The sequence below is a fragment of the Pelodiscus sinensis genome, chromosome 5 (assembly GCF_049634645.1).
Source record: "Pelodiscus sinensis isolate JC-2024 chromosome 5, ASM4963464v1, whole genome shotgun sequence".
Lineage (NCBI taxonomy): Eukaryota > Metazoa > Chordata > Testudines > Trionychidae > Pelodiscus > Pelodiscus sinensis.
The window spans coordinates 84150455-84162632 of record NC_134715.1 but is presented as its reverse complement, the minus strand read 5'-3'; the positions used below and the strand labels follow the sequence as shown (position 1 = coordinate 84162632).

Here is a 12178-nt window from a genome sequence, read left to right as displayed (position 1 = left end):
CCCCGCCCCCATATGCACAGCACATGAGCGGCCCTGCCCCCAAGGCGCCCGGCAGCCCCAAAACGTTGGGGACCACTGTTCTACATGCTTCACAATTTTATTCTTTACTATTGTTTCTACTAATTTGCCCGGTACTGAATTTAGACTTATCGGTCTAATTGCCAGGATCGCCTCTAGAGCCCTTTTTAAATATTGGTGTCACGTTGGCTACCTTCCAGTCATTAGGTATGGAAGCCGATTTAAAGGATAGGTTACAAACCACAGATAATAGCTCAGCAATTTCCCATTTGAGTTCTTTTAGAACCCTTGGATGAATGCCATCCGGTCCCGGAGATTTGTTAACATTTAGTTTTTCTATTTGTTCCAAAGCCTCCTCTAATGACACTTCAATCCGGGACAAATGTACTAGATCTAGTCAAATGTACTAGATTTACCAGCATTGCTCGGGTCGTTAACTCAATACATTTTTGTTTTTCTTCATTTAAATCATTACTCTGGGGTGGGACTGGGGATGAGGGGTTTAGTTTGCAGACTGCCCCAGGGAGAGAGGACTACTTCAGCCCTCTGTCTCTGCAGCAGCTAAAGGTCAGGTGAGAAGCATGTCTCCATGGTTGCTGCAGCTCCAACTGGAACAGTTGGGGGAGGGGTGCATATTCCCCCAGCTAGGGCAGGTCCAGGTTTGTCTGCTTCCTGCATTCCCCAGCCAGACTGAGGAATGGAGCAAAATTGTGCACTTCCCCTCACTCCCTAACAAAGGGGAACAGCCAGCAATGTTTCCATACGAATGGGGGATGAAGGGAAGTTGCAGCCCTCCCATGCTCCCTAACGGGCACCTGAGAGATGGGAGGCTGGGGCAATCCCGGACAGGGGGAGGCACATCTCCAGACAGCCCCTTTTCACTTTCCTGGTGATTCTGTCTTTGTTCTGTATGGTTTCAAAGCATCACTGTACACATTGCGAGGGCAGGGGGCCTCAGCCCTCCCTGCCCCTGCACAGCCAATGCCTTACCCTGCTTTAAGTTACAATAAGAGAGCTATGTACCAAATTTGGTGGTCCTCCTCTTTTTAGGAGGATTTCTAGAACAAATGGACAGACAGATTCACTCAAATATATAGTAGATATGGTAATATTTTAAACTAAGTTAACTAGAAAACAAGGGAACAGAAAACAGTGCTCGAGCAATACTGCTGAACTGAGTAGCGATGAAGCCTCAACTTTTTAAATTTCCTCACTATGTGTTACTTTCATCATGAGTCCTTACAGCTGAAGTTGTTAACATTTTAAGCATACTATTTTGAATCAGGATACAGCCAAATTAGATGGTTTTAAAGCCTGAAACTAATTTCAGACTTAGCCCTAATTGTGAATTAGGACTTTTGTATGGGTTGGAAAAAAAAGGGGAGGGGAGAAATGGGTGTTAGTTAAACCTATGTTCAGTTATCTGGGGAAAACTGAAACAAAAACCACATCCCCGGCATGTAAATCAGAACTATATGTTTATGTCTACAGATATAAATTGAAACAAACATGCGCTGCATATTCATGGATGGCTCTATAGATATGTACTGGTACAGGGAAGATTCACTAACAAAGCTATTGGAACTTTTAAGAGAGTCACACAACAAAGCGCTCTGGAATTTCTTCCAGAAACACTCCTCCCCCTCACATACAACTCCCACGGATTTACCAGTACAATAATAAGGATGTAGAACAACATTTCACACAATTCAGCTAAACCAATTTTATAAAATCAGTTAAAATGGGTCTCTCTGTGTTTCTCAAACTATTTACCATTATGTGCGGTGCCCAACCAGGTATTATATAGGCTGCATCCAATACTATTGTATCTATCACATGGGCTGCAACTCTGTGCTGATTGGGCTGCATGTAGCCCGCTGGCCAAAGGTTTGGAACCACTGGTTTAGCTACTAACCCTCTACTGGTTTTGAAGGTTTTTTTCTGTTTTGTTTTGTTTTTTAAATCAACAGTTTCTTTAGTGTAGAGACAACAAGAGGTAAAATATAAATATTCAAAATATTACCCTAAAATCCAAGATGGTGAATTTATTCCAGGATAGCAGTAAAGGCCGATTTCAACCCTTCCTTTGTGATCACAGTAGTTTTGCAGGAAAACTGTTAATTCTGTGGCAAGACTAATAACCTCCTTGTAAGTGTAGAAAACTGGAGATTTATCATTACATTCATCAAAACATACTGCTTTTCTATCAGAATACAGGCTGGCTGCCTGATGCACCATGTCCTGAAGAGTCATTTTAAGTGCATAATCTTCAATTCCCTTAAATAGATAAAAAGATGATAATGCATTCTGATTAATATTATGAATATAAAAGACAGTTTAGTCAAGTGAAAAAAAATCCCAAGAAACAACATAGACATTGTTCAAAAGCAATTTAAAGGGCAGTGCCCAATTAAAGATAATTTAAAAACGAACAGTCCTATGGCACATTAGAAACTAACAAAAATATATATAGTATCTTGAGCTTTCATGGGTAAAACCCACGTCATCGGATATTTAAAAACAAGCTACTCATATTACAAACATTAATCTGAATTTTAAGTCTTTTTAAATTTACCATTTGCTATTTTTGTTGACTGCTTACTTTTAAAACTAGATTTTAAAAGTCCATTCGATTTCCACTTGCAGGTTCTTATGCTTTACTATAGGGGTCATCAACCAGTAGATCGGGATCTACTGGTAGATCTTGGAGTATCTGACAGGTGATCTTGACCGGTATGGCCAGAAGGCTCTCAAGTGCCAGATCTTCAGCACTGCCATGCTGCTCCTGCCCTCTGCTTTGGAGATGTCCTGCCACCCCCAGGAATCTCCTGCTTGTTGTGCAGGGCACCGGAAAAAGAGTAGGGAGCTCTGATGTAAGGGTGCCCCTCTGTCCACGCTGTACCCCATCTACAGAGTGGGAGGGATAGAGTTTTCTGACTGCTTCTGTGAGTGGTGAAGGGCCAGGTTAGGGCTGAGCCTGCCTTAGCCCCCTGCAGCACCACCACCAAGTAGCCACCTGTGGTAAGCGGTGCCCCGCTGGAGCCTGCACTCCGAACCCCAGCCCCGGCCCTGAAACTCTCCTGCCCCCCAAACCACTGCCCTACCCCTAAGTCCCCCTGCACCCAAACTCCCTCCCACAGCCTGCACCCAAATCCCCTCTTACACCTCAACTCCCTACCCCAGGCTCAGCTCAGAGCCCCTCCCACACTCCAAATCCTTTAGCCCAAGACCACAGCCTGCATCCCCAACTCAACCCTCTGCCCCCAGTCTGATAAAAGTGAGGATTGGGGAGGATGGAGTGAGCAGGGGCAGGGTCTCAAAGAAGGGGCAGGAAGGAGATAGGGCAACTGTATTTGGGTTTGAGATAGATCCTAGTTTGCACTTAAATGCAAAAAGGTGATCTCATGCTTGAAAAGGTTGGAGACCACTGCTCTAATACAATAATAAGACTGTAAATGCTGGAGGAAAATATTTTGCCTTTGATGGGTGAAGGAAAGTACTTTCCACAGAATCTGTTGTTTAAAAGGAAACACTTAACTAAACAACAGTTTTGTAAATTCTTGTGTTTATAAAACTTTTATTTTGTATTCTTCAAAGATAAAATGAAATGCTTGGTTTAAAGAAATAACATTTAAAGATTCCAGTCTTGCCACTGAATTCAATGGATTTCTTCAGAATATGTTTACACATAAATATCACAAATACACACAATCTAATTATAAATTAGTTTCTCCTTTTTACCTGGCAAGAAGAGTTCAATGTTCTGTGTTTCTCCAACTATTTCAGTAACTTGTCTTCCTCCCCATTCCTCAAATAAATAATTACCACATTTGTATGACAAGTCCATTATTTACAGTGTGAGCTCTTACGGATAAGAGCCTGACTTTTGTGTGTTCTCTATGTAGAAATGTATGCGTACAGGTACTGTAAAACAAAACAATGAAAGATAGTTAAAGAACAAAGAACCCAGTTGTTGGCATTGATTAGGGACCAGATTAGAGACTGCCTTATCTATGCAAGCATTGCATATAAGTAAGATGAGCAGATTTTGACTTTAAGTATTAGTGATGTCTACTGTTACAGAACAAACACAGTTCTTATTAAATCAATCCCATGCATCAAGGGATGAGGAGACCACAGTTTTTAGAGAGATAAATTTAAGGCCATTTAAAGAAAACTGAAGTAAAAATAAATTAAAAAAAACAACAACAGAAAAGTGATTTCAAAGCCAAATCTCATAGATTTTTATATAAAAAGGGATGTAATTATGTAGCCGGTTACATGATTAACTGCTAAGCTGAAGCTTATCAGTTAATGCTATTGGCTACACACGCCGTCCCCACTGCAAGTAAATGTTTTAGGGGGCTGACTGGCAGCCTAGCTCAGTCTCCGGCTCATGCGCAGTCCTGGGAGCTACACCCAGGTTCTGCAGGAAAAAGTATTTTTGGAGCAGGTGGATGTAGCTCCCAGGACACAGCAAGAGCCTGGACTAAGGGAGGCTAAATGCCCGCCAGCCCTTAACATACTTTTTCCTGCAAAGCTGCAGTGGGGGTAGCTTCCGGGACCTGGTGTGATCTGGGACTGAACTAGCCTGCCTGTCGATCGGCTTTTAAAGTGCTTCCAATGCATAGCTGCAATGGGGGTAGTTGTAGGGACATGACATGAGCTGGGACTGAGTGCTTGCAGTGCTAACCCTTACTGATTAATTGTGTAGTTGACAAATTTTGTAGACTACATAATTAACGAATTGCACACCTTAATGTCCTTAATATATATAATTTATTTACTGTTATGAGGGCTACATAGATTCTACTTCCAATCATTTAACAATACATAAAATCCATTCTTTTTAATAACAAATGCCCATGTGTTCAATGTCATCAAGCTGAAATTGTGCAGGAGCTTGAAGGAAACAGACAAGAAAACTTGAATTGATACAATATGATTAAGTAACTGATGGAGTTTTCTTGTAGACTGTAATTCCTCTCCCAAGCTATTTACACTGACTGTAAACAAATATCCACCACAAAACATTACATAAAGATAATTGTCTTTCTCTCATTAAAATAAGTGGCATAGTGTTGTGGACTTCAAGGGAGCAGAAATAGATGTTAGAAGAGAGGTCTGACATTTACTAAAGGAAGACAGACCTAACTTTCTCTGTCATACCCAGGCATTGTCACATATGGTCAGAGAAATATTACTGAAGCACATCAGGCTGTGCACTGACTTGGGCTACTTATCACCAATAAAACGTCACTTAAAAATATATCTAAGTGTTCTCTTACCCATGTTGATAAAATGTTAAGCCTAGTCTTACAAATTATACCTATGATCACTAAAACTGAAAGAGCTTTCTATTAAGTTTACTGAGGAAAGTGTTTCTAGTTCTTCAAGTTTATTTGTGAAATTTAGGGATGTTAAATTTAGATTAATTAGGTAATGGACTAGTCGATGCAATTTTCATCAACTATTTGATTATTCGATAAGGGCGCCTCTGACTTTTAAGTGTAGTAACAGCCCCAAGGCTCTTGCTACACTTCAAAGCCAAAAGCGCTGCAGAGAGCTCAGGGCCAGAGGGGGACTCAAGTCAGCAAGATGCAGGGCAGTGGGCACCCGATCTGGCCCTGGGTTCCAAGTAGCTCTGCCTCTTTGAAGTACCCCTCTTTCTAATAGAGGCAGCAAGGCAGTGGGGGAGGGGGAGAAGAGAGAAGCGACTAGTGTGTTAAAATATTTGATAATTTGTTTATCTGACAGTCAACTCCTTGTTCACATTGCTATATTTAACTACTTAAATTTATGACACAATCAGCATTACATCAAAAATATACTGTAGACATTAGAAACACAGTTGGAATTTCACTGAAACTGATGCATTTCCAGAAGCAAAAACTGTTGACTTATTTATTCCATTTACCGACAGAAATCAAAACGACTGGCAACGTGGTTAACGGATGTCCAGCACCACCCCCAGCACGGGCCGGGCCTGGCTGACTGGCAACAGAGCAAGGCGCGCTGCGGACCGTAGTCTCCCCGGGGGGCACCTCACATCAAACCAAACGCTGCAGGCTCCCAGCAGACGGGAGCCACTAGGCGGAGGAGGCCGCGCTTCCCGCCGGGCCACTCGCTGCCCAGCGCCACAGACCCTCGTCCTTAGGGCAGAGCCGCCCCTCGCAGCGAGGCTCGGGCCGCCGCCTCTCTCCCTAGCGCGCTTTAATCCCCCCGCCAGACGAGTTAGGACCCAGGGCCCCGCCTTCGGCTGTGACCCGCGGCTCCTCTGGCCTAGGCGGGGCAGCCCCGCAGCGACACACGCCGGGCGGGGGGGGGGCACCTGCGCCCGGGGAGCCAAGCGAGCGCGCTCCGGCGAGAGCGGCTGGTTCCACCCCTCAGCCCCGGCAGAGCTTTAGCCGCGCGCCCGCCAGAGAGCAGCGACTGAATCTCGCACCCACCTGCGCTCGCCGCACGGCGCCACTAACGGCACAGCAGCCAAGAGCCGCCCCCAGGCTCGCCGGGACAGCAGCAATACGCTACATGGCATTGGCTGATTCTTCCCCTTTTCCGATCGATTTCTGCTAGGCAACTTCGGATTGGCCGAGCTCCATCAGCGCAGCAGTGTTCCGATTGGGTAGTAGCTACAGCGTTTTGATTGGATGCTAAGCATCTCGCGGGCAGAAACAGGCGTTAGGGTCGGAGTGTTTCTTTCGCCAGCAGCTGGCGGCGTGTCCTGCAGGAGCGGAGATCCGGCGGGGTGGAGACTAGAACAAGGCAGCCTCTTCCCCTCCCCCTTCCCCAGACTTAGCTGTTTTGGAGCGGGGGAGAGACAGTTTAGTCATGGGGGGGGGGGGGGGGGGGCCAGGGGTCTGCTTTCGAACCGGTCCCGTAGTTGAGCTTTTTGTTCAGGGAACAAATTGAGAGAATAGAAATGTCCGGTATTTCCTAAATAAGAGGGAATGTAGAGCGTGATATGATGTCAAGTGTGTCTGGTATTTTTGTTGAAGCCATCTGGCAACCCTATGTCACGTGACTTGCACCCTCCCCACTGGTGGGGCACCAGCTGTTGTCAGGGAAGGCCTCTGACACCCTCTGTGTAAACTAGGGATATGAGATATTATGTAACCACATCAAATAGCCTTTGGTGGTGGAGCTAGCAGCCACTGCACTTAGGATTACCCGGTAGACCCTCCCCCCCCCAAAAAAAAATACCAGACGCACATGATCATGGCCGTGATGGGGGGAGGGACCGGCCGAGAGGGGTGGTGGGGGTGGCTGGGAGGAAGGGGGACAGGAGGCTGGGAGCCACTGCCCCTGCCCAGCTTCTGCACTCAACCAGAGGCTCCCAGCCGGGAGGTGGAGTTGGTGCTGGGAGCCTCTGGTCACATACAGAAGCCAGGCAGAGGGAGTGGCTGGGAGTCCCAGCCACTGCCCCTACCCCACCCCGCCCAGCTTTTGTACTCAACCAGCGCCAATCGCGGCCCACCTCCCACTCACCCCCTCGCCCCCACCAGGCTTCCATCTGGAAATTCAGAAAATACGGACATTGCACATGTCTGGTATTTTCTGAGTTTTTCTACTGGACAGAAGGCGCAAATACCAGACTGCCCGGTAGAAAACCAGACACCTGGCAAACCTAACTGCACTCCCAGGGTACATCTACAGTGCAACATTATTTTGAGATACCTACGTAACCCAAAATAGCTATCCCCCATCTTCACAGCAAGCCTGTTACTTCTCATAGAATGAGGTTTACAGGGACATTGGAATAGCGAGCCAGAAGTAAGGGAAGTTTTGGAATAGTTTTTTTAAATAGCTTATTTCATTATTTATTTCAAAATATCATTGAGATAAGATATGCAATTTGAAATACACAATTCACGTATCTTATTTCGAGCTACGGTGCTGTGTAGATGCATCCCTGTGACCTCCTGTCGTTCCTCACTGCTTCCTTCTATATATACACCCCTAACATATGAGGGGGCAGGGTAGCATGGGATGGTACCAGTCATTTCTCCCCCTTCCATTTTTGGGATGCTATTGTTTGATTCTGTAAGAGGGGCTTGCTACCCACTTCTTGGTGAGACATTCACATGCATAGAGTTCCTCACTCTATATGGAGACCTGGGCTTGGTGAGGAAAAATGTAAAGGCCTACTCTTTCTCTCATTAAAGTTTGAAGAATCTTACCTTGAACTTTTAGTAGGAGACGACTCTGGACCTAATTCAAATGCTTGAGACACATAACTGAGTGTTCTGTCTAAAGTCTCAGACTTCATTTTAAGAATGCTTAAAGTGAATCTCCCCTCTCCCCCCCTTTTTTTAAACACGCTTTGCTGAATTGAGGCATTAGTTCTGGAGGTGTCTCTCACACAACTAATAATTGAATTAAAAAGTCTAGGTTTAATCACATCACTCTAGCTCACAACTATATCATTTACAAAAGGAGGGAAGGACGAGAGACTTTCTAAACGTGTATTTTTCTCTTTTGTAAAACAGTATTCACAAGCAACCTTAACACCATTATGCAGCGCAGAACATTAAAAAGTCTAAGTTTTTTTTATATGTATGTCAGAAACTTAAGAGATAGTAAAGCATTTTAAAAATGTGTAAGTGCGCAATAGTTTTGTGATAGGTGCTCATAATAGCTGTTAATTCAGAAGTATATATTGGGTAATCTGTAACTAATTAAAAATACAATGTATTTTGACACTTCATAACCAATGTAAGTGTTATTTATAACTCACTCATTTCGGGACAAAAATGTTCAGTAATGCACACAGTACTTCTGTAAAGCAGTAGATTAACAGTTGGAAATGCAACAGTGTATTTTTCATTCCTCCACCCTTTTGCAGTTTTTACAGAATTCTATTGACATATCATTCTGCTTACAAGATAAACACAATGTTATTCTTTTAATTCTACCTGCAAGACCTATATATAAAAACACATTAACTCACTTCAGAGTTTTTAAGGATCTATACTAAAATAAAATAGATGAATGGAGAAAGTTAGCAACTTTGCAATACAGGTCTAATCATACCTTCCAGGTATGTAAATATCACAATTAATTTTCCCTATCCTATCCCAAATGAAATCTACTACAGGTTATACCTCCCTAAACTCCAGCAGGATCGCAGCTGTTGCTGAACATGAAAGCCCTGGGGCAGGAGGGCCAGCAGCTGAAAGCCCCACAAAAAGTGAGGCTGGTGTTAGCAGGCCAGGTGCTCAGTAGGCCAGTGACAGTAGTGGGGCCTTGGTAGTAGGACAGGAGCAGCCCAGGCATGCCAGCCCAGCAGTGGGGTTGTGCTGCAGCAGCCCGAATGGGACTGCGTGCCAGCCTGGCTGTGGGGACAGAGCCGCAGCAGCCTGTCTGGCAGGAAAGCCAGGTCTCAGCAGCCCTGGAGAGGAAGCCCACCAGGGGTTGTGGCAGGTTGGCAGCCAGATTGGGGCCAGGTGCTGGCTGGCAGCAGGACTGGTGCTATGGCAGTGGGGCCAGAGCTGCATGCTGCTGTGCTGGCAGCAGGGCTGGGGCAGCCGTGTTGCCCGGCTGGCAGCAGGGCCAAAGGAGCAAGCGGTGGGGAGGCAGGCTGAAGGGGTTGGAGGAAGGGGATATTCCCTGGTCCAGCAAATTCCCTTATCCGGGACTGCTCAGGTCCCAAGGGTGCTGGATCAGTGAGGTCCAACCTGTAAAAGCAATTATGCTAGGTTTCAATATTCTTAAATGATGAAGGTATCAAATTACATGTGTTTTTTGTTTAGTATTTCCCGGTCTTCTGTTTTTAAGGTCACTGCTACAAAGGTAGCGTTCATGGAATATGGACAGATAGTAAATATTATCATCATCATCCATCATCAGCAACCATGGGCTCAATGCCGTTGGTGTCTGATGCCTCCCTCACTATTTCCTTCAATATTTCCCTGTCCAGTGCAGAGTGGCTTAGTTTCTATAGACTAGCTCCACACCAATCTACAATATATCATCTACCCATTCTCTGTGGGGTCTGCCTCTTCTATTCGGACCATCCATTATGCCAAATACCAGGGTCTTAACTTTTTGCTCATTGTTCATTCTACAGATATGCCCGAGTAGATGTAACTTTCGTTGTATAACCTTCTGCAGTAGGTTCTCTTTTGGCTGTATCTTCCTATATAATTCCTCATTTGTGACCTTCTGCATCCATCCTATTCTGAGGATCTTTCTACAACAGCTCCTCTCGAACGCCAGTATCCTTCTCTTTGAATCTTTCGTTATCACCCATGTGTCATATCCATACAACATGCTACTAAATACACACGTTTTCAAGATGCTCAGCTTCGTTCCTAAGCTAATCACTTTACTTGTCCAGATTTTATCCATCGCCTTCAAACTCACTCTTGCTTTCACTATTCTAGTCGCTATTTCCTTCTTACAGTCTAGATCATACGTCATGTTGCTCCCCAAATATGTGAACTTCTCTACGTTCTCTAGTTTGATCCCATCTACACTGATCTTCCTTCCTATTTCCTTATCTCCAAATACCATTGTCTTCGTTTTATCGATATTCATAATCAGTCCATACTGCTTCCCTTCCTCATTTAGCACCTGCACTGTTCTCAGAAGCTTCTCTTAGTCTTCCTGATAACTATATCATCCGCAAATCTCAAGGTGTTAATTCTCATCCCATGCACCGATATCCCTTCTACTTCTTCCTTGATCTTGTCCATCTCTCTCTAGGTGCGTGATGAAGATACTTGGTGATATCGGATCTCCTTATCTCATACCTCTACTCGTTCTAAACCAACTTCCCAACTTTCCGAATAGCGTGGAAAGAAGGGAGGGCACCTAAGGAATGGACAAGATCTATGCTAGTGACAATACACAAGAAAGGAAGCACGTTGGTGCGCAAAAATTATAGAACGATTGCTTTAATGAGTCATCTAGGCAAGATGCTGATGATACTGACGAAGAGATTGAGATTGCAGATAGAAGAACATCTAGCAGATGAGCAAGTGGGATTCAGGAAAGATAGAAGTACCGTACAGCAGATATTGGCACTAAGATTGATAGCAGAGAAAGCTCAGCGAAAGAACAAGAACATCTATAACTGCTTCGTCAATTTTCAGAAGGCATTTGACAGTACAGATCAGAAAGTGACTTGGGCGGTATTGGAGTTGTATGGAGTAGATAGACTGACAGTAAATAAGATACACAATTTGATGATGAAGGCCATTCAACATAAACAAAACTAAATAAATACACCTTAGGCACATTTACCGTTATTTACAATATTCCATATAGTACTAGATGAGAATTGTTTGGAAAGCTATTTAACTCTTTAGAATTTGGCATTTTCTTTTTATTTAAAAAAGCAAACTTCACATTTTTCCTTTGCATGAATACAGTTAGAAATTACTCTCAGCCGCGCTGAACACCATGCCATCCAGAGTCTCAAAATCAACCTGGACATTATAATCAAACCAGCTGACAAAGGGGGTGCTGTGGTCATTATGAATAAGGCTGACTATAACCAGAAGGCAATCAGACAACTCTCCAACACCACATTTTACAAACCTCTCTCCTCTGATCCCACCTTGGAATACCAAAAGAAACTACACTGTCTCCTTAAAAGCCTCCCTACAGCTACTCGGGAACAAATCCACACAAACACCTTCTGACCCCCGACCAGGATTGTTCTATCTGCTTCCCAAGATCCATAGACCTGGACACCCCAGATGTCCCATCATCTCTGGTATTGGTACGCTCACTACTGGTCTATCTAGCTATGTAGACTCTCTTCTCAAACCCTACTCAACCAACACCCCCAGCTATCTCCGAAACCCTACTGACTTCCTAAGGAAACTACAAAACATCGATAACCTCCTCAATAACACCACCGTTGCCACCATGGATGTAGAAGCTCTATACACCAACATCCCACATGAAGACGGATTACAAGCAATTAGAAACACTATCCCAGAGGACACCACTGCCAACCTGATAGCAGACCTATGTAACTTTGTTCTCACCCACAATTATTTCCAGTTTGAGAACAACTTATACCTCCAGATCAGCGGCACAGCCATAGGTACACGCATGGCCCCACAGTATGCTAATATCTTCATGGCTGACCTAGAACAACGTTTCCTCAACTCCCATCCCCTTTTACCCTTTCTCTACTTACGCTACA

The 12178-nt window shown here is 44.4% G+C and overlaps 1 protein-coding gene across 5 annotated transcripts in view; it reads right to left on the bottom strand.

The window, feature by feature from the left end:
• AASDH (aminoadipate-semialdehyde dehydrogenase) overlaps nucleotides 1-6607 on the bottom strand; it is a 77663-nt gene extending 71056 nt beyond the window's left edge. For 4 of the 5 annotated variants that reach the window (XR_012904289.1, XR_012904292.1, XR_012904291.1 and 1 more), the window contains exons 1-3: nucleotides 6468-6607; nucleotides 3760-3942; nucleotides 2042-2295 (exon numbers count right to left, since the gene is read on the bottom strand). Coding sequence is in view for 1 of the 5 variants with exons in the window: in XM_006113498.4 (XP_006113560.2) it covers nucleotides 2042-2271 (230 nt within the window). In the remaining 4 variants the exon portion in view is untranslated. Of the gene's footprint in view, nucleotides 1-2041; nucleotides 2296-3759; nucleotides 3943-5935; nucleotides 6440-6467 lie in introns of those variants that run through there. The other variant, XR_012904290.1, reaches the window with a different exon arrangement.
• Nucleotides 6608-12178: the final 5571 nt, after the last annotated feature.